At 35.8% G+C, this 22,202-nt stretch overlaps 1 protein-coding gene across 1 annotated transcript in view; it reads right to left on the minus strand.

Moving 5' to 3' along the window:
• Positions 1-22,202, minus strand: part of CEP162 (centrosomal protein 162) — a 111,365-nt gene that overhangs the window by 83,241 nt on the left and 5,922 nt on the right. The window contains exon 3 of the mRNA XM_027854209.1: positions 8,970-9,090. Coding sequence (XP_027710010.1) covers positions 8,970-9,090 — 121 coding nt within the window. The remainder of the gene's footprint in view (positions 1-8,969; positions 9,091-22,202) is intronic.

Consider the following 22,202-nt stretch of genomic DNA (forward strand, 5'->3'; position numbering starts at 1 on the left):
TGTGTGTGTGTGTGTGTGTGTGTGTGTGTGTGTGTGTGTGTGTGTGTAAAGCAAGTTACAAGAGATTTAGTCTGGTTGTGGAGATAGCAATTATCCAAATAAATAAAGCTGTGGCCAGAATATAACATTAGACTGAAATTATTGCTGGTCAAAATGCTATTTTCTTCTCTCTTCTGTCCCCTTCCCCCCACCCCCATTACAATATATACACATCATTACTATGAATATCTTGGGGAATAATTAAAAAGAAAGAGGCATATTTTATGTTTAACAATAAACCTCAATATTCTTCTTTTGGTTTTGGCACAGTTAATATTATAAAAGACAAAACAGAGGAGTATGATTATATAAAAATAAAAATTTAAACAAGTAAAATCAATGCAGTTAGAAAAGCAAGCATAAAGACTGGGAAAAATCTTTTCATTAAACAACTCTGGTAAAAATCGGACATCCAAAATCTACCAGTAACTTAAACAAATCTATAAAATTAAGAGTCAATCCCTGATAAGTGGCCAAAGAATATGAATAATTTTCATAAGAGAAACAAATTGTCAACAACAATCCAAAAAAGTATTCAAAATTGGTCATAAGTGAAATGCAAATTAAAATATCTCAGAAGTATCACTTCACATCAACCAATTTGGCAAAGATGGAAAAATTCAACGTTGGAGGGACTCTGAAAAAATAGCAAATTTATGACTGGTAGAATTGAAATGGTCAAATATTTTGAGGAAAAAAAATTAAATTATGCAATAAGTAAAAATCACATTTTACCATTCTTTTTGTTTTGTTGGAGAGTTTAACCCATTCACATTTTCTTTAATAACCTCCCTCTTTTCCCCAGTTAGCACTCGGTCCACGTGAATTGTAGCTTTAAATCTTCCCTATAACATTCCATCATCTAATATCTTATGTTGCATTCACTTGTGGGGCTTTTATTCAAAGGAATGTTATTTCATTTCATCCCTATTTTATTCCTTTAAGCCCTTCTAAAATGCTGTGGAAGATAACTTCTGCTTACACATTCTATTTCTTACTCTCTGTATGTGCCTCATACAGCATAAGAATTTTGAAGAACAACCCTTGCTCCCTCCTCTGTCCGGCTCATACATCAATGCAATAACATTCTGGCTGGCTGGCTGGCTGTCTCTCTCAAAAGATACTTAACAAGTCTTACTCACAGACATAATTCCTGAAGGAAGGAGTGTGGTATGGTGGAAATTAATCATCATCTCTGTGTCACAGGGCCCCCTGATCCAATTGCATCCCCTTACATCAGCCCCTCTCCATCCCAAGTTCATAAATCCAATTGTTGATCCCCACGTCCGTGCACTCCAAAGACTCTGTTAGGAAGCTAAGAAACTCCCTCCTTTGGAGTACAGTATAGTTTTAAGGAATCCCTGAGGTCCCTCCTCATCCTTGAAACAACCCAAAGTAGGGCTTGTGTTGCACATCCCTACCTCCGGGGGAATATATCTTGATACCTCTCAAGTCTTTCACTGCCTCTAGTGGCATCTGACTCCTGATCCAGGGTCCTTTGTCCCTTCACACCCAGTGCTCTTCTCTTTTTCCCAGAGTCCCAGAGGTGGAAAAAAAACAGATAAAATAACTTCTTTTCCTCTCGATATCAAGTTGCATTGCCTCCCCTGATTCCCCTTCCTCACCTCCTCCAGCCCAAGTAACTTTCTTCTGTACTTCCCGAAACCCAAAATACTCCTTCAGTTATGAGGCAACATGGATTTTAAGCTGGGATACACTCACTAATTCAATTCTTCCTGCTTTGAATAAATGAACGAAGCATTTCTTAAACACTATATTAAAGAGATACTCCTGTCTTTCCCTCAGGGTATCTTGTTGCTTTGGCTAGCCTAGTTTGCTACTACCCTTTCCTCTTTCTAACTCTTTACTCCCTTGAGCTTTTTCTGACCCAATATGTTCTCCAATTTCTCATCAGTTTCACAAATGAAAAAAACAAAACCTTGCCTTTTCCTAGAACCATGAGAGGATTATGCTGCTTAGTCCATACTTATTTACTGTACCTGTTCACCTTCTAAGTGTCTCATTTGTTTGGTGTACTTGCATGTTAAATAAGCTGCTGCTCACCTGTTTCTTTTTAAAAGAATGACTTATATTTCTCCCTTCTCCTGTATAAGAATCCAATTTATTGTCTAGTTTCTCTAAGAAAAGTACCAATAGTCAACTCTTAGAATTTATTGTCTCTGAAGATAAAACTTTGGTTACCTATACATAAATGTGCATGTGTATATACACAAATGTACAAATACATATACATAAATATACAAATACATATGTATAAATATATACACATACATACATACACTCATACATATATTTTAAACAGTAAAGTCTCATAGTTTAGCCAAGGTATTTGTTGGTGGGTTTAATTTGAGGTTTCTTTCAGTCAGCAACCCAAGAATCCTATTTATAGAGGACCTCTTTAAAAAAAAATGTCAAAATGGGATGTTCATGTGCCCTGTCTGAATATAATAATACACTTTTCTATTCTGCAGAATCTTCATTAAACATTTCTATATGGAGCCTTCTTTGCTCTTGTGCTCATCCACAACTTTGTACGATGGTGTCTTTGCAAGTGCTTGCAAAGCTTTATATGGCGATTTAACAGCAATACAGTCTGTACTCACCAGAACAGATATTTTTGATACACTTAGTGGTACATGGCACATCCTTGTAGTGCAATTGTTCACATATCTATACCATTTCCTATGCCTTTTTTCTATATAGCTGAGTTCAGAAGACAGCAAGGTAAATAAAACAGTTACACATAGGCAGAAATGTGATCTAGATGAAGTTTACATTTAGTTCACGGCCCCACCCCTCATGAGATATCCAGTGTCTTAATTTATTCCTTGTGTGCCCCAACCCCTCAAACAAACTATGTTACCTGGGAATTGTGGTCATGTACTAAAATTATTCCTTCTCCCACTTTGACAAGAAAAAAAGAAAAGAAAACTACTATTTAAGTATCAGCTATTTGTCAGGAAGACATCTGAAATGAATTTATATCAATATTTTCAAGGACAAGATTCAGAAACCAAGAGACAGATGTTTCCATAAGACATTCCAGGAAGACTTTGGCTGAAAATTCTGATAGATAGGATGTCACTAGTTTCTACTAATCATTATACATTTATCTAAGTTATCATCTATATTATTCAGCTTTTTTCAAGTTCAAAATCATCTAATCATGCAGTAAGAATCTTAATGTTACTTTACATAATAGATAAATTCCAAACTATGCAGATGAAAATAAAAAAACAAATTATGTTTTAAATGTATTAAGAAATATTATTTAGAATAAGCTTTTAGGGCCTACTTTTGTAAATCCAAGAAGTCTCCTATAATATGAATAGTCACCCCTGATTTATCTTTTCAGTAAGGGTCTTAAGCAACTCTGGCAGAAAAGGTAATTAAACACTCCAAAAATTAACTACTGGGGGTATAGGAAGAGAAATGGGCTGGGAGACTTACAAATGAAAGCTATTTGACATGTAAAAAGGAATTTTTACATTATGCCAAAAACAACAACAACAACAACAAAAAACAACTAATTTCAATAAATAAAAGTAAATACTGTACATTTTCTATTTATGAGATAAACAATGACCTAATACCCAATACAAGGAGGGAAAAAAGAAGAGACCCACAGATCAATTTCAGTATGTTTGCTACTTTTTAAAGTTTTAAAAGTTGGAAATATCCTTACTCCACAATGGCTAAAATGCTTTTAAATACCCTAATGCTTATAAATAAAATACACCATTACATCTAAAATTTCTAATTTCACTTGGCTAGTGCTTTACACACAGGTGATTTTTAAGTCTGTTTAAAATCTGTGATGACACACAAAAGTCATTCTAACTATGCTACCAATGTTCCCAAATTTTTAATTTAGCAACAATTACTAAACGAAGAACTTATTAAAGTGCTACACAACAGTACTTGCATTTCCCAAGTTTCTGTAATGATATGGTGTCAAGTGTTTATACTTGCTACTTTAAGGGAAAGGTAACTCCCAGACTTTGCAAAATGGTTTATTTTATTCATAGACCACGGGCAATTTCACAGTATTGGAATGAATAACCAAATACCTGCTGAGAGTTCAAATTAAGTATAGGAGGTTAAAAGACCATTCTAAAATGATGCAGCAAGCCAAAAATAAAGGAATATTGACTCTCAATGCTCTAGAGACAGATAGGCTGCTTCTTCAAGAATCAGTGCTGCAAATGGACCAGATGAGGATATTTTGGGCTGATATATATTAGAATCAGAGAATGTGAGTGACAGAAGGCATCACAAAGGTCTTTTAGCTAGTCCCCATATTTTATGGATGAAATAACTAAGGTATAGAAAGGTAATGTGGCTTGCCCAAGGTCATGTAGCTAATTGGTAACTCAGCTGGAACTAAATTCCAAACCAAGCATTCTTCCCAGTTCCGTGCAGCAGGCCTCTGCTAAAGTGTTTCTAATGTAATGTGCCTGGATACATAAAAGCTGACAATTCTGTAACACTTTAAGGTTTCCATATTTTGGATACACAGGCACATAGACCAGAGGTGGAAGGGCCTATCTAGTGTACCCCTCCCTATTTCACCACAGTTTATTCTACCACAATTTATTCATTTGGTGACCACCCACTTTGTTTTCAGTTCTACTATAAGAAAACTGCTGCTATAAATATTTTTGTACATATGGATCCTTTCCCCCTCATCTGACTTATCTTTGGTGTTTTTTTTTTTCCAAAGCAGTCATTATCCTCATCCTCCCCTCTTTCATGTATTCCTGAGAATGAATTCCTCTACACTTTCAAAATTGCACTGCCTTTATCATGGACCACCTCTGTTTATAATGGGTCTAGTCTAGAGACTGTTCCCATATTAGTGCCACATATTTGTGCCTTGTGTAGTTCATTGGGGATTGTAATGCACAAATGCAATTGTGCCATAGTCAGTAAAAGAGAAAAAATTTAGTTTTAAAAAAATCCTTATCGACTTATTGTCCATGTTTTGCTTTTTACTATCCTTCTAGTTTTATTCATCAGTATATGTGTTTATGTATCTATAAATATTCCACAGATATTTTTCTTTTATTCAATTGATATTTTAAAATATACAATCCTACATGCATTACAATTGTGTAATGATTCATTTTAGAGTTTTCTTTCTGAATATGTAATAATACTTAGCAACACAAGTTTAAAATCCATATATACATATAAATATCTACTAATATATAAATATATATTACATATATATGACATATAAAATTATATTATATTAGATAATATATAAGATGTAATATATAAAAACAAGAAAAACAAAATATTGTATATGCTACAATTCACTTTTTCAATTCAATGGAGATAAAAATGATTTATGCTCTGCTAAAACAATAAAAGGCACATATCTCTAATACACAGTCATTCTGTAAACTGTTTACCCTGGTAATATGCTTGATATATACATACATACATATATATGTATATACATATACACACATACCATATATATGTATGTGTATACACACATATGTATACATATTTCAAACAAAATAAGTAATACCTAAGACAATGATAAAAAAGCACTTGATCTGATAAACAAAATGTTTTCTTCAAGGCCCTCTTTTAATAAGATATTTCCTATACATATGTGCATACATGTTACACACACACATTTAATATATGCATAAACACTCTATATCATCTCTGATAGAGCCACATATACACACATGGTATACAGGCCCATATATCATCTCTGATAGAGCCACATATACACACATGACATACAGACCCATTATTTTAACATATGTATACACACACATATATGGCTCCATCAAAGATATCTTATCATCTGTTGTTAAATAGAGATAACTTTGATGTATAAGAAAAGGGAGACATATGTTCACCAAAGGTAAACGTTTAGCACTTTTATGGAGCCTGTCCTGTGCGAGATCCAAATGGAAGAGGGATTCCCCGTAGACTAGACACGTTGAGTTTAAGATGTCCACAGGATAGCCCATATACTAGATGGGCAAAAGGCAACTGGAGTTGAGAGTCTGGAGCTTAGGAGAAATTTTAGGGTTGGATAAATAGATCTAGGAATCATCAGTTTAGGTGGCATTGCTATGTGATACTATTGTTTCTGAACAATTAAGGTTATGTATCATCCAATGGAGAGTTATCCAATGTCTGATTGTTCATTAGAGTAGGAAACTCATAGTATGGAAATTCTTTCCCTTTCTGGCATTTTTCTACCCTTCTCAGTGCAGATAGGCAACTTCCTTATTTGAGTATAGTCTGAAACATATACCATGGCTACTCATTTTCCAGATCCAACATACATCCCTTGTATTATTTGTCCTTCCATAATGTTATGTCAGGACTGGAGTAGCCAGATCCCAGTCTATATTAAAAATAGCACATTTTTCATCAATTTACCTGGTAAACAGTTTGCCAATAGAAGTCATCCAAAATCCAGACAATTCCCACCAGCCCCTATACTAATGCAACTAGCATGTTAATATGCATGATCCAGATACAACACTAAATGATGGTAATCCCACTTTTCCTCTCCCTTTCCCAGTTTCAAAAGCAGTTCAACAACCCCAATTTACTTATTTGGCAAATTCCATTCCCCTGTGGATAAAACTGTCTGAATTATTGTGCTTTTGATTGTCCCATTTAAAAAGTCTATAGAATAAATACTCTAGTTTCTCCTCCACAATTCAATTGGGAGCTCTATCCCATCTCTATATTCTTTACACACTCCACTGAATTCCTGCCAGGGACACAGCCTCTACTCTCTTGTGCATATACCTCATATTTATAAGATAGTTCACTATACAAAATTCATGGCCTCACTCTTTTTTCTATGCTCTTTAATCTCAGAAGGCTCCCAATGTATTACTAAATCTATACTTAAATTTGCTTTGTAACCTCTAATTCCTAGGCTATCCCAGTCCCTTGCTTTGCAATCTAATAAATTTGTAGTCTCTGTTACCCAGGAAGAGTTTCTCACATATTTCCTCCTTTCCTTGAGAGAATTTCAGAGAACATTGCTTACGTTCTCTCTCTCAATGAAGAATCCACAGAACTGCATCTTGCGGGACTACAGTAATCCATTCTTCTTAGGACCTCCTGCATGCCTAACTTTCCGTAAGGCACTAATCTTTAGCCCCTTTTCAATAAGGCTTTGCGGAGGCTAAGTCAAGAAGCTCATTATGTGTTGTGTTTCTAGGTCATTATAAAAATGAGCTTATTTATGCTTATAGCCCTGACAATCCTCCTGTAATGCCTGGTGTTCTTCTTGTAACAGGTGATGTTTGTCAGTGGGGATCTGATTATATAAACTGTCCTGAACTCCTGATTACATTCTTATTCCTCTTCCTCCTCAGTGAACTTATATCCTTCAACAGCTCACTTTAATAGCTTATTTTCTTGTTCTAGGTAGCTTACTGCTCTCTATAACCTTTCCAGGTATTGATCTCTTCTTTCAAATTTCCTCCTTTTCAATTACCTGCAAATATCCCTATGACTTACTCTCAAAGTTTTCCAAAGTAATCATTGTACATCAAAAGTTCTCCTCTGATTATTCAATTTGTAAAGACTTAAACAGTCATCAAATAGATGTAATTAATTACCTTATATTTTTTCCTGTCACTCCTGGGGTACAATATTTTCTTCCCAAGGACAAGGATCATATCCTACATAGTAAATGTTTCAAGACAGACCATGATTCTCTCTTTTGCTCCACCTGAAATTCTGATCCCTAGTCTTACTGCTTGGCATTATTGCCCCACAATTAAACGCTTGCTCAAGCCTTTTTATAAGAGGGTTTAGCAACTCACCAAGCCTCCAAGCTCTTCCTACATTCACCACCTAATCAGCTCCCAGATGATCCAATAAAGATGAACTCTGAGCAACGCCAAGATATTACATTCCACCACCTCCAATTCCATTCTTCCTATATCCCCGATAAAACCTTCAAAGGTTTCAGAATAACTCAGAGCAAAAGTGCATTTAAGTACTTAGTAAAAGTACATAACTTCAGATAAAAGATATAAGGAATGGCCTTGGTGTGGATACATAACCTGAATCAACTTTGGCATGCAAACATGTTTTCACACAAACACACAAAGTCATATTTCACTCTTTTCCCAGTTCCATAATGGTGATGCATTGAGCATTAGATTTAGGGAATGATGATGATGATGATGATGATGATGATAACAATAATAATACCAGTATTTCTATAGTGCTTTAAGGTTTGCAAAGCATTTTACATATATTACCTTATATGATCCCCACAACACCTATTTGCTATTATTATCCCCATTTTACAGATGAAGAAACTGAGGTAGGCAGAGATTAAATGACTTGTCCATGGTCACACAGCTATTAAGTGTCATCAGATTGACAAAAGGTTCATGAAAAAAAAAAATTTAAGAAGCCCTGCTCTATGGAATTTATGGAAAGGCATGGACAAGAATAGCACCAGATGATAAATCATGTTAGAATCTGAAACCAGTGGAGGAAATCACACTAACAAAATCATTGCTCCACGAAACACAGCAACTTGGAATCCTATATAAAACACACTTATTTCTACATTAGTACCCCTAAGGCCATTATTTATATCTTTTATCTGAAGTTATGTAGGTTCATTAAAATACTTTTCAGAAAATATGAATCATTCCAAGATAAAACCTTATAAATAGAAATATAGTCACCATTCACAATTATATATCATACACATGATGGAATTTTATGAAAAACAGGAAAAAATCATCTATGAACATTAATGACAAAATCTCACTGCGTTCATGCTTTTCTCACATTCTTGTATTTATTTTTCAAAAATTCAGAACATAAGAAAGGTCTTGACTGACACCTTGTGGTCAAAAAAGTTTATATTATGAAATGAAAGTATTTACCATCATCTTCAAAATCATCATCTGTTAACCACCATGGTGCAGAATTTTTCTTCTTCAAATCTCTTTTTCTATGACATCTGTATGTCTTCTTTGAGTTTCCAAATGAATCCTCTGAAAGAGACTGAAACAACAGGGTATGTTTTAAAAAAAAACATTTATACTATATCACTATTTTTTAAAGTCTTATTTATATTAGTGGATAGAGCACTGAATTAGCAGTCAGGAAGGTCTATATACTGCCTCTGACACTAACCTTGTGACCTTGAGTTAACCTCTTATTTGCCACAGGCAACTCCCTAAAACTTTAGCTAAATCACTAAAGGGTTGCTATCTGCACTGGTAGTTTCCATACCAGGTGTTCCTCCAAGAAATCATAGCTTCTTCAAGTATTCTATTTATATCTATATTTACAGAAACAACACTAAAATTGTTCATTGAAAATCGCTCTCTTAATTGATAAAATATTCAAAATCTTCTTGTACTCTAAAATATAAGTATTACATACCATATCATTAAATGGCTGCATTCTTAACTCAAGCTATCATAATTAATGTTTTCAGATTATTGTTTTTAATCATACTAAAAGAACATTTCAAAATACAAGTTTGTAGTTTGGGTATTATGAAAATGAGAAAAGTTAAAATGCATAAAAACTTAGCAAAGATGATTTACTTCAACTTAGTTACAGACAAACATCTAACTCAATTACATTTTCATGAAAAATATTACTAGAAAGGTGAATTCTAAATGTGTTCATATGTAATGCTGAAAATTACATTACTGAGGGAAAAACAGATAGATATTAATAACAGATATACATTAGGATTTAGTGAAGACATTTTTAGGTACTCTATTTGAGACATATATGTATATGTAAGCAAGTTATATATCTATTAAACCCTTATTATAATTGGGAATTGAACTTACAGCTATAGCAAGAACAATTAGCAAATAATTAATTAGTTCTCCTTTGACATTTTTATTGTAAAAAATGAACACTTGTTATTAAGCATTTCTAATAGTGAATGCCTCCATTACCAGTATCAAAACATACAACCTCTTATTTATGCTCAAATTCTTTTTGAGAAATTTTAGGCATAGTTATAAAATTCAAACATTATTAATCACTTGTGGAATTTGAGGACATTCAGGTCAGGAGAAAACTCTTAGCTAAACTGGTCCTTGGATAAATAAACAAAAGCCTGCAAATGGGAATACTTGAAGTTTTTGTTATATTAGATAAGTGATAAAAACTGACAAGAAGAGGAAAAAAGATCCTTGGCCACAGCTGGCCCAGGTTTAAATATACGCTTCTTTAACATTATTTTCTCACAAATATAGGTGCAAACCTTGAAGTCCTTGAAGTAAAAAGGCAGGTAGATTCCCTGGATGTTTCTAGGGCAGTGGCCATCCACTAGAACAAAAGTAACAAACTTGAGGTATTCATATTCACAGAACGTGAATATAAAGAAACTTCAAGTATAAATCACCAAGAAACTCTGCAGTTAAACTTTAGAACTACCACAACAAATAACAAAGTTTGTGCTTGATGTCCAAGGCCCTAGGGCACATTACCATGGCTGGGGCTTTCAGAGGTTCCCAAACCGGCTCCAGTAGGCCCTATTCATGCTTGCCACAAGGCTGGGCCTGGGGATACATCAGCTCTTGCTGTTTGGCTAGAAACATACCATACCCTGTTTCAGTTTTCTGGATACCTCCCTAGGACACAGCAGCCCAGTCTGCCACAAGGCTGCCAGTTAAGGGCCTTTGTTGTTGGAGTTCAATAGTTTAGTCACATTCAACTCTTCATAACCTTGTGGACCCCCACGGCAACACTGCCCATGAGATTTCTTGGCAAAGATACTGGAGTGGTTTGCCATTTCTTTCTCCAGTAAATTAAGGCAAACAGAGGTTAAGTGATTTGCCCAGGGCTGCATAGATAGTGTCTGAGCCTCAATTTGAACTCAGGTTTTCCTGATTCCAGGCCAAGCATTTGATACACTGATCCACTCAGCTGCCTCCAGTTCAGGGCCTAGTTGAACTTTCTAATCACCTGCTTATATCTATATCCATGGACCTCTCTTCATCTGCTCATGATCTATGTGGACCCGTAGTCCAATAGTTATACTCTCACCCCTTCCTGCTCTCCTCATCTGAATGAAAATGAACCTCAGATTTGTGAATGATCTCTCATCCCTAGCCCAGTTTTCTGTTCCCTCATTTCCACCCACCTCAGTCCTATCCTGCAATACTCCCGTCCAGAATCTCCCTATACCACCATCACACAGCAACTTTTCCTTGGAGGATCAGAGTCCAAATTTATCTCTTGATTCATATCCTGGTGGCCATCATCCATGACGCTCAGAATATTCTCCCTCCTTTCCTAATGAGTTTAATACCTAACTCACAGCCTACCTCTCCACCTCCATTCCTGCCCACAAACTATGCTCTTTATCATAATAATGATGATAATAGCTATCACTTTTATAGTGTTTTAAGTTGCGTAAAGCACTTTAAATCTGTTATGCCATTTGATCCACAGAACAACCCCCCTGAGGTGAGTGCTTTACTGTCTCCATTTTATAGAGACTCTGGTTGAAAGTTTAAGTGATTTGCCCAGAGGCCCACAACCAGTATGAGTCAGAGATGGGGCTTGAACCTAGGTCTTTCTGGCTCAGAAGCTAACTCTCTATCCATTTAAGCCACAACACCTCATATTCCCTCAAACACCTTAACTTAATTCTCAGTTCCTCAGACTATTCAACTCCTAAGACTTACTCCTTTCACAAGGAGTGAAGTCAAAACAAACAACCTCTTCTTTATGCTCACTTATGCATATACTCTTGATGTAGCATCACCTACAAGTGTTCCAACTTCTATGTTCAAGAACTCTGAAATTCCTGTCTAATTATAACCTTTATCTTCTTAGCTCCCCCTACCCCTTACTCCTACTAAACCTAATTCTTCTTTCTCACCATGACCTCCAATTCCCACAACTTTCAGTACTTTCCTAAGTCACTACCCCTACTCTGGTTACATTCTTCTTCCTTCCCAAACTTGAACCTCTGGTGAACCAGTTCAAATCTACAATATCTTCTCCTATCCTCTAATCCCAATTTATTACTGACCATGCCTTGCTAAACCCTCACCCTGAAAAACTGCATATGTCTTCCCGCTTCACTCCTATTCACTCACTATTGAACGAGCTGAAGGAAGCCAGAAAGACGCTACAGACTAGGGACAAATTTGTTATCTTAATATAATCCTTAATGCCTTTAGTGCAGGCAGACAATCTCAACTCCCAGTAATGGATTTTCCATCCCACTTACCACAGGGATTATTCCAAACCTCTTTATCTTCTCAAGCCTCTTACAACACTCCCTCCCTCCACACTCTGAAGTCCTCACCTGAAACTTCATTGAAAAAATTGAGGCCATTCACCAAAAGCTCCATCTTCTCCTCTTTTACTTATTTTACCATCCTTCTGATATCATCCCCAATTATCTCCTCCTTCACCCAAGCTGCTAATGAAGAGTGGTCCTTCTCCTTAATAAATCTAGCCCCTCTATATGTACTTTTGATGCCAGATCCTCCCATTTTCTCCAAAAGAATGCACTACAATAATTTTCTCAATATAATTTTCAATCTCTATGTACAAGTTCTTCCCCTGATGCCCCAGAACACTTCCAAGTGTTCCCCATCATTAAAAAACCCCTCTAATTTGAATCTACCATGGCCACTAGCTATTGTCCTACAGTTCTCATTTCCTCAACTCTCCTTCTCCTTTCACTCTCATCTAAACTCTCTGTAATTTGGTTTCCAATGTCATTATTCAACTGAAAATATTCTTTCTAAAGTTACCAATGACATCTTAATTGATAAATTTAACGATCTTTTCTCAGTCCTTATTCTTCTTGAGCTCTTGGCAGTCTTTGATGTTGTTGATCACCTTATTCTAGATATTCTTTTCCCTTTGGATGTGAGTGACACTGCTATCTCCTGAACCTCCTTTCTCACCATTTCTTTCCAGTTCACTTTGCTGGTTCTTCATTTGTGTCATCCATGGACATGCCCCAAAGCTCTGTCCTGGTTTTATTTCTCATGAAATGATCCCATTGGCTCCCATAGGTTCAATGATTATTTCTATGCAGATAACACTAAGATTATATATCCAGCTCAAGTCTCTCTCCTGAGCTTCAGTCCTATTTGCACATTGCTTTTGGGGCATCTCAAGCTGAATGTCCCATAGGAATCTCAAACTCAAAACGTCTATATTAGAACTCTTTATCTTTCACTATATATCTACCACTCTTTTTTATTATTATTACTGTCAAGGGCAACATCATCCCTTCAGTCACCTAGATTTATAACAGTGTCATTCCTGACACTGTTATTCTCATTCTCACTCGTCCCATACATACAGTCAGTTGTCTAATACTGCCATTTCTGTCTCTATAGCACCTCTTACATATGTTCCCTTCGTTCTACTCATAGAGTCAATCCTCACTCTAATCTATCTTCCACTTGGTTGAAAAAAAAAATTTTCCTAAAGTGAGGATCCAACCATACAATTCCAGGATCCTTTCAGATCCTAAATCTGTCATCCACTGTATCAGCTTTTCTTTCCAGCTTCATGCCATCTTAAAATACGATGAGCATGCTATTTTTTTATTCAATCACTGATAAAAATGTTAAAGCACAGATCCCTAGGGTACTCCACTGGAGACTTACTGCAATAATGACACTGAACCATTAATAAATACTATTTGTGTCTAGTCATTCAACCATTCCAGAATCTACCTAATTATATTACTGTCTGATCTATATCTCTTCATGTTCTCCCTCAGGATAATATGAAACATTTTATTAAAAGCTTCGCTAAAATCTAGGCATACTACATTCACAGGATTCTCTTATCTTCTACTTTAATGATCCCAACAAAAGAAGCAATGAAATTAGTCTGATCTTTATGAAGTCATGCTGGGTCTTTGTAATCACTGATTCCCTTTCTGGATATTTACCAATCATCTCTTCAATGATTTGTTCTACAATTTTGCTAGGAATTAATGTCAATCTCATTGGACTATAGTGTGCGATTCTCTTTTCTTCCCTTTCAGAAAATCAGAATAACATCTGTTCTTTTCCAATCCTGTGGTACTTTTCCATTTTTCATGACCTTTAAATGCCACTGACGGTGGCTCAGCAATCCCATCTGCCAGTTCCTTCAGTACTTGAGGATGGAAATCATCTGTGTCTCAGGTGACTTGCATTCACTAAGGACAGCGAAGAGCCCTCTTACTAGTTCCTAACTTATCTTTGATATGTCAATGTCCTGTTACACATTTTCTTTTTTATAATTTCTAATGCAAAAGGTCATTCTTGTTGGCTGATAAAAAAGCAAAAAGGGAACTGAGCAATTCTGCCTTCACTCTGTTGTTAGTCATATGATAAATGGTGTCTGCAAAGTAGCAGGATAATAAATCAATAAATGTCATCAGCACATTTATATTGTACTAACAAAAATCAGCAAGAAATGAAAAGTGGAATATTATTCAAAATTATGACAAGATGGATTATAACAAGCAGGAAATAACTTATAATGAAATATGTAAGATTTATTCAAAAGTAATATAAGTATCTTAACAGAAAGAAAAAGAAATTTAAATAATTGAAAAGATAGCCACTGCTCAAGGTTACATCTTGCCTGCATACTAAAAATCACAATACAACTTCTCAAATAATTTATATATATAGTACCACATCAATCAAACTGCCCAGGAAACACTTTATAGAATAACTAAGTTCATTTCAAAAAACAAAAGATCCAGAATCTCAAGGAAAATGAGGAAAATGATGACTAAAGACACAGTATTACCACACCTCAAACCATATTGTAAAGAAGCAGTCATCAAAGCTGCTTTATACTAGTCAAAAATCAGAAAAGCAAATCAGATGAGCAGACTAGACAAGCAGGAAACAAAAGCAATCAAAAACAATAGTCCAATACTTCATAAACCTCAAAACACAAATAAGTGGAGAAAGCATTCCTTTGGTAAGAGCTGCAGGGAAAACTGAAAAGCAGCCTGGCAGAAATTGGTTTTGGAGCAACATTTTATACCATAATAAGCTACAGATGGAAATAATAATGACAACAACAACAATAATAACTAGCACTTATATAGCACTTTAAGATTTGGAAAGTGCTCATTTTATCCTCATAAGAACCTCATAAGAACCCCTAGGGGCTATTATATTCATCCTCATTTTACAGATAAGGAAACTAAAGCAAACAGAGGGTAAGTGACTTGCCCTGGGTCACACAGCTAATAATTCTAAGAGGCTAAATTTGAATTCAAATTTCTCTGACTCCAGTTTCAACTTTGTCCATTGTGACATCTAGCTGCCTCTGCATATGACCTGAATATAAAAGTTTACATCATTAAAAAAAAAAAAGAAAATACAATCAGGTACCTGTCAAAACTATGGCTAGTAAGAGAATTCTTAACCAAACAACAGAGGATCTCCTCTCCTAAAAGACCAAAATACATAATTTTTTATGAATGAATCAATGACAATTAAAAAAAAATGAAAGACAGTCATGTTGGCATCAAATATCACTCACTAATAAATGCTTGCTACTCAAGATATAAAAGGAATTTATATACCATCAAGGAGCACTATCAAATAGATAAATGATCAAAGGATGTGAACAGTTTCCAAAACAAGAAAACTATAAATGACCACATGAAAACGTGTAGTAAATCACTGTTAAAGAGAAATACATATTAAATCAACTCTGAGATTTTATCTTAAACCTTGCAAATTGGCAGAAATGACCCCCTAAAATGGAGAATAGTCAATAGTGGAGAGGATATAGGAAGACAGCTCCCATGGACTCAAATGTTACTTCTATCTACTTACTTATCCAGTACTAATTTCTTTTCTGATCTTCAGACACACATCTCAAATTGCCTAATGGAACATGTTGAACTATATTTCCCATAGACATCTTAAACTCAACATATCCAAGACTAAATTCATTATCTTTCCCCCCAAACCCTCCTAGTTAATCAAGCTAAGAACTTAGGGATAATCTTTGACTCCTCACTCTCTCTCACCACCTATACCTAACTGTTGCCAAGGTCTATTAATTTTAACTCTTTAACATCTCTTGTATACCTCCCCTTCTCTGCTCTGACACTATCATTATCCTGATGCATGCCCTCATCACCTCAGGCCTGGACCATTGAACAGCCTTCTGGTTGTTCCCCTTGACACAAGCATCTTCCCATTCCAGCCCATCCTCCACTCAGATATCAAAGTCATCTTCCTAAAGTGTAGTTCTGACCATGTCACCCAATAAACTCCAGTGGTTCCTCATCACCTCTAGAATAAAATATAAAATTCTCTGTCTGGCATTCAAAAGCTTTCATAACCTAACCTGCCCTGCCCCCATGTCATTTCCATTCTTCTTATACTGTCATACTCCAGGCATTTTCCCTGCAATCCCCATGCCTGGAATTCTCTCCCTCCTCATCTCTGCTTCCTGGCTTTCCTGATTTCCTTCAAATTTCAGCTAAAATCTTGCTTTCTAAAAGAAGCCTTTCCCAATCCCCTTTAATTCTAGTACCTTCCTTCTGATGTGATTTCCTGTTTAGCTTGTATATCAATTGTTTATATGTAGTTGTCTGAATACTTTTCCTCCATTAGATTGTGAGTTCCTTGCAAGCAGGTACTATCTTTTGTCTTTCTTTGTATACCAAGTACTTAGCACAGTGCCCGGCAAATAGTGGTCACTTGATAAAATGTTTATTGAGTGACTGATCAGAAAAAAACTAGAAAACCCACATTTTTTTCTACAAAAGAACAATTTTAAAGTAATAACATAAGTATTGATTGACCACTAATTACTCATTTGTATGTAATAGTTTTCAAAGTACTGACAAAATTTGGAATAATAATTTAAAAAGCTTTGAGTTCAAATCTTGGCTTTATTTACTACCTATGTGATTTACATAGTAGGCATACAGTAAATGATAAGTTGGATATTTACATAATGCTATATTTTCCATAAGAGGCACTGAGAAGTATTTAATAAATATTTTTTCTGCATAATTTTTAAAAATTAGCAAACACCCTTTAAAAAGTGAGAGAAACAGGTTCCAGCTGTAGGTCTACCAAATAGCTACCTGACTATGGAAAAGTCATTCTAGGGGATCAATTTCTTTATCTGTAATAAATAATCTCTAAGGTCTCTTCTAATCTTAATACCTTTGTGTAATCAATAGAACTAAAAAAGCCTTAATGACAACATTTCTGAACCTTGTCTTCAATTATATATCCTGCCTTTCCTTCTCTTAATGCCCCGTCACCATCTTTTTGAGAGATTACTGTCCCTACCAATGGAGGCTTCACCACTATGCCATCCATTCTTTTGTCACTGTAAATGTCTATGCCCCGAATTGATGTGAATTAAACAGGATTCAAACCAGCACAATTATCTTTATTTCTCTACCCCCTCCCCCCACCCCCCCAGTGGTCAAACTGGAAGGAACCTGTAACTATCATCGGGAGAAGCAGTCTTTGTGGAGTCGTAATTTAGCAACTATCCCTTCAGACGCTGCAGCTTCAGCTACCTCAAAATCTCAGCTTCTGAAGACCCAGAAAGGAAAGTTCTTGCCACCAAGGTCCCCAGCACTGCCAAATGTTTAACATCAGAAACAAACATCCTCCTCTCAGTGGAGTAGGACTTACATCGTGCCCAGAGAACGTGTGTGTGTGTTGGGAGAAAAGGGGAAGAACAGGGATAATAAGAGGGAGGTCAACTTTATGGCCAATCAATTGCATCCATGAGAATATTTTAGAGCAGTGGCATCATACTCAAATAGAAATGGAGGCCACTTGAGTGCATGCCCGTCAATTGGGGAATGGCTGAATTAGTTGTGGTATATCAATGTAATGGAATACTATGTAATGGAATATGTAATGGAATACTATTGGAATGTATGGAATACTAATACTAATGGAATACTGTAAGAAATGTTGAACAGGTTGACTTTAGAAAAACCTGGAAAGACTTGTATGGTCTGATGCTGAGTGAAATGAGCAGAACCAGGAGAACATTGTACACACAGTAACAGCCACATTGTTCGACAACTAATATTGATAGACTTTACCCTTCTTAGCAATGGAAGGATCTAAGACATCTCCAAAAGCCTCATGTTGGAAAATGCTATCCACATCCAAAGGAAGAACTATGGAGTTTGAACGCAGATAGAAGCATACATACTATTTGCTCTTTTTTTTTCTTCTGTTGTGTTTTGTTTCCTCTTTCTGGTGGTTCCTCCTATTGGTTCTAATTCTTCCTTACAACATCACTAATGTGAAAATATGTTTAATAGGAATATATATGCATAGACTATATCAGATTGCATACTGTCGTGGGGAGGGAGGTGGGAAGGGAGAGGGAGAAAAATTTAAAACTCAAAATATTATGGAAGTGATTGTTGATAATTCAAAATAAATTAATTAAAAATTAAAAAAAAAAAGAAATGGAGGCCACTAAACCATTTATACATAAGGATCCCTGTGGGCTGCATGCTGATCTGGTTTTAAAATGTAATGTGATCTATGTTTTATTTTTTTTTAGTTATTTCATTAACTATTTGCCAATTATATGTAAAAAAATATGCTTCAATCTGCATTATGACACCCTTTTAAATTTTAATCTGCATTATTAACATTTTCCCCATTACTTTCTTAAGTCTAGATAATTAGCAAAACAATTCATCAAGTTTCTATTTGCAACATTTGTTGATGATTTCCAGTGCGTAAATGCTCACACTGAAAATTTAACAATCAGGTGGTGAAGTGGATAGAGTGCTGGACCTGGAGTCAGGATGATTCATTTTCCTGAGTTCAAATCTGGCCTCTGAAACTTACTAGCTGTGTGACCATGGGCAAGTCACTTAACCCTATTTGCTTCAGTTTTCTCATCTGGAAAATGAGCCAGACAAGGAAATGGCAAACAAACCACTCCGGTATTTCTGCCAAGAAAACCCCAATGGGATCACTAAGAGTGATCCAACGACTAAACAACAACAAATTTTATTTTGTTAAATATTTCCCAATTACATTTTAATCTAGTTTGGGCTGCACTTGGTAGTGCTGTAGGCTTGTGGGGCATGAGTTTGACACCTCTATTTTTAGAGTAAACAAACTTTTCTTTCATCCCCTAAACATACCCAGATTTATAAGCATCCTCCAGACTGAAGTGGAAAAAGATTAATTCAATAATCATGGACTTACTCATCTAATTTTTGGTAATATTTACCAGTGAATTCATCATTTTCATATGAAAAATTTGAGAGCTAATCAAAGTTATTTAAAACTGACTTTATTTTTTAAGATTTTAATTATTTTATTTATAGTTTTCAACAATAACTTCCATAAGCTTTTGAGTTTGGTTTTTTTTTGGGGGGGAGGAGTCTAAGCAATTGGGGTTAAATGACATGCCCAGGATCACATGTGTCAAGTATCTGGTCTGAGGTTGGATTTGAACTCAGGTCTTCCTGACTCTAAGACTAGTGCTTTATCCATTGCACCACTGACCTGCCCCTTAGCTTTTGAGTTTTAAATTTTCTCCCCCTCCCTCTTCAATAGGCTTTACATATACATTCCTATTAAACATATTTTCACATTAGTCATGTTGTAAAGAAGAATTGGAACCAATAGGAGGAATCACAAGAAAGAAGAAACAAAACAAAACAGAAGAAAAAAAGAGCAAATAGTTTGCTTTGATCTGCATTCAAACTTCATAGTTCTTTCTCTGGATGTAGATAGCATTTTCCATCGTGAGACTTTTGGAGATGTCTTAGACCCTTGCATTGCTGAGAAGAGCTAAGTCTATCAAAGTTAGTCATCGCACAATGTGGAGGTTACTTTGTACAACATTCTCCTGGTTCTGCTCACTTCACTCAGCATCAGTCCATATGTCTTTCCAAGTCTTTCTGAAGTCTGCTTGGCTCATCGTTTCTTATAGCACAAACTATTGTTCCATTCCATTACATTCATATACCACAACCTGTTCAGCCATTCTCCAACTGATGGGCATCCCCTCAATTTCTAATTCTTTGCCACCACAGAAAGAGCTGCTATAAATATTTTTGTACATGTGAGTCCTTTTCTCATTTTTATGATCTCTTTGGAAGACAGCCCTAGAAGCACTATTGCTGGGTCAAAGGGTATACACATTTTTATAGCCCTATAGGCATAGTAGAACTGATTTTAAAACATATGTATGGAGCTACAATGACATACACTTATATGTATGTGAAAATATGTATATTATCAATCAATCAATAACTTACCTATATACATAGGTAGTATACAGAATCTGTTAAATCCGTCGCACAAATGTAGATTTCCAATTATAAATATTTAGTGGAGATATATACCCATAAAGACTTCTCTTAAGTTACTTGTCTATTTTGTCCTATAATTACAAAAAAAATGCACCCAAGTTCTAAGTTTCAATGGATGGCACTGATACTCCAAGAACAAAGGTTTTTCTTAATTAAAAAAAAATAAATAAGCTAGACTTTCTAAAATTCTATACTTTAAAGCAGGGGTTCCAGACCTAAGGCCAAGAGGGCCATGGACAGATTTCAGAAGTTCTCTGAACTTGGATGGGGAAAAAAAATTAAATCTTTATTTCAATATAATTGGTTTCCTTTTATATATCTTATTTTATGCATTTAAAAATATTCTGAGAAGGGTGTAAGCTTCATAGACTGCCAAAAGGGTTTATGCCCCCAAAAAGGTCAAAAATCCCCACTTTAAAGGAAAGTAGTTGGAATTAAAGAAACAAACATTATTTTCAAAACATGGCTAATTATCTTTACTTAAAAAAAGCTTTTGGACTTCACAATATTTTCCAAATATATTATAATGCTATGTGAAAAGGCAGTATTAAGCATCAGTTAGAGCTCTAACACACAGTCCCTTCCAACCTACCCCACTCCATAGAAACAGAAAGGATGTATTTTCAAACCTATGAGAAGAGGCCCAGTCAGTCCCATGAAGATATTACCCTGAAGAAGAGACAGGAGGCTATTTGTACCAGAGAGGTCAAACAACTACAACAACTACTCCTCCTCCTCCTCCTCCTCTGACTACTTCAGACTATGGTGGAGGTATCTCAGAAAGAGCTCTAAGAAGAGTATTCCCAGACCACTGGACCTGCTGCAAGTCCAAGCCCTCTAGCCATCCTCAAGACAAGCAACCTATGTGTAGGAGGAGTTGACCACTCTTATCAATATTAATACTAACCATGGGCCAATAGCTAAAGATGGGGAGGTAAGTCCAAGAGCCCCAGGAATAGCATCCTCTACTGAGGTGGGGAACCTGTGGGCTCAAGGCCACATGTGGCCTTCTAGGCCCTCGGATATGGCATTTTGACTGAGTCCAAGTTTTACAGAATAAATCCTTTTATTAAGGGGACTTGTTCTCTGAAGTTTGGATTCAGTCAAAGGGCCACACCCAAGCACCTAGAGGGACACATGTGGCCTCAAGGTTGCAGGTTCTGCACCCCTGTGCCTAGAAGACTATAGGTCTTGCTCGCAGCCCGGTACCTATTGCCATTATCCAGGTAAACAACCTTTGTGGAAATGTGACCTGGTAACTGCTCCTGAAGGTGCTGCAGCTTCAGTTACCTGAGCAGTTATAAAGAAAGTTCTTGTCACCAAAGTCCTTTGCACTACCAAATAGTTCAACATCAGAAATAAACATGATATTATCAATGGAAATTACATTTAAAAAGGTACTTTGTTTTCTGCTTTAACATCATAACTTAAGGATCACTGAGCCTTTCCTTCTGACTTGTAGCTGAAATCTCTTCCTATGTATGTTGTTCATTAAGTTAATTAATGAGTTAAAGATTTGATACTTTCGTCAATCTGGTTCATACTTCCAAGTTTTTAAGGCTAGTTGTGTCAGATACTCCTGGAGAAAGGCTTGCCCTTCCAGTTTGATGGATAAGGATTAGAATTTCCAAAAAAATCCAAATAATTTTCCTCTTGTTGACTATGACAGAAAAAGTACCTTTTGGAGTCATAAGACCTGGCTTCTAATCTCAGACTTTGCTACTTACTATCTACTACTTTGCTACTTACTACACTAAGGAGTGTAACCTTGAATGAGTCCTTTAATTCTGGGCTTCAATTTCCTCAACTA

The sequence above is a fragment of the Vombatus ursinus genome, unplaced genomic scaffold, assembly GCF_900497805.2.
Source record: "Vombatus ursinus unplaced genomic scaffold, bare-nosed wombat genome assembly UNPS02000582.1, whole genome shotgun sequence".
NCBI classification, from domain to species: Eukaryota; Metazoa; Chordata; class Mammalia; order Diprotodontia; family Vombatidae; genus Vombatus; species Vombatus ursinus.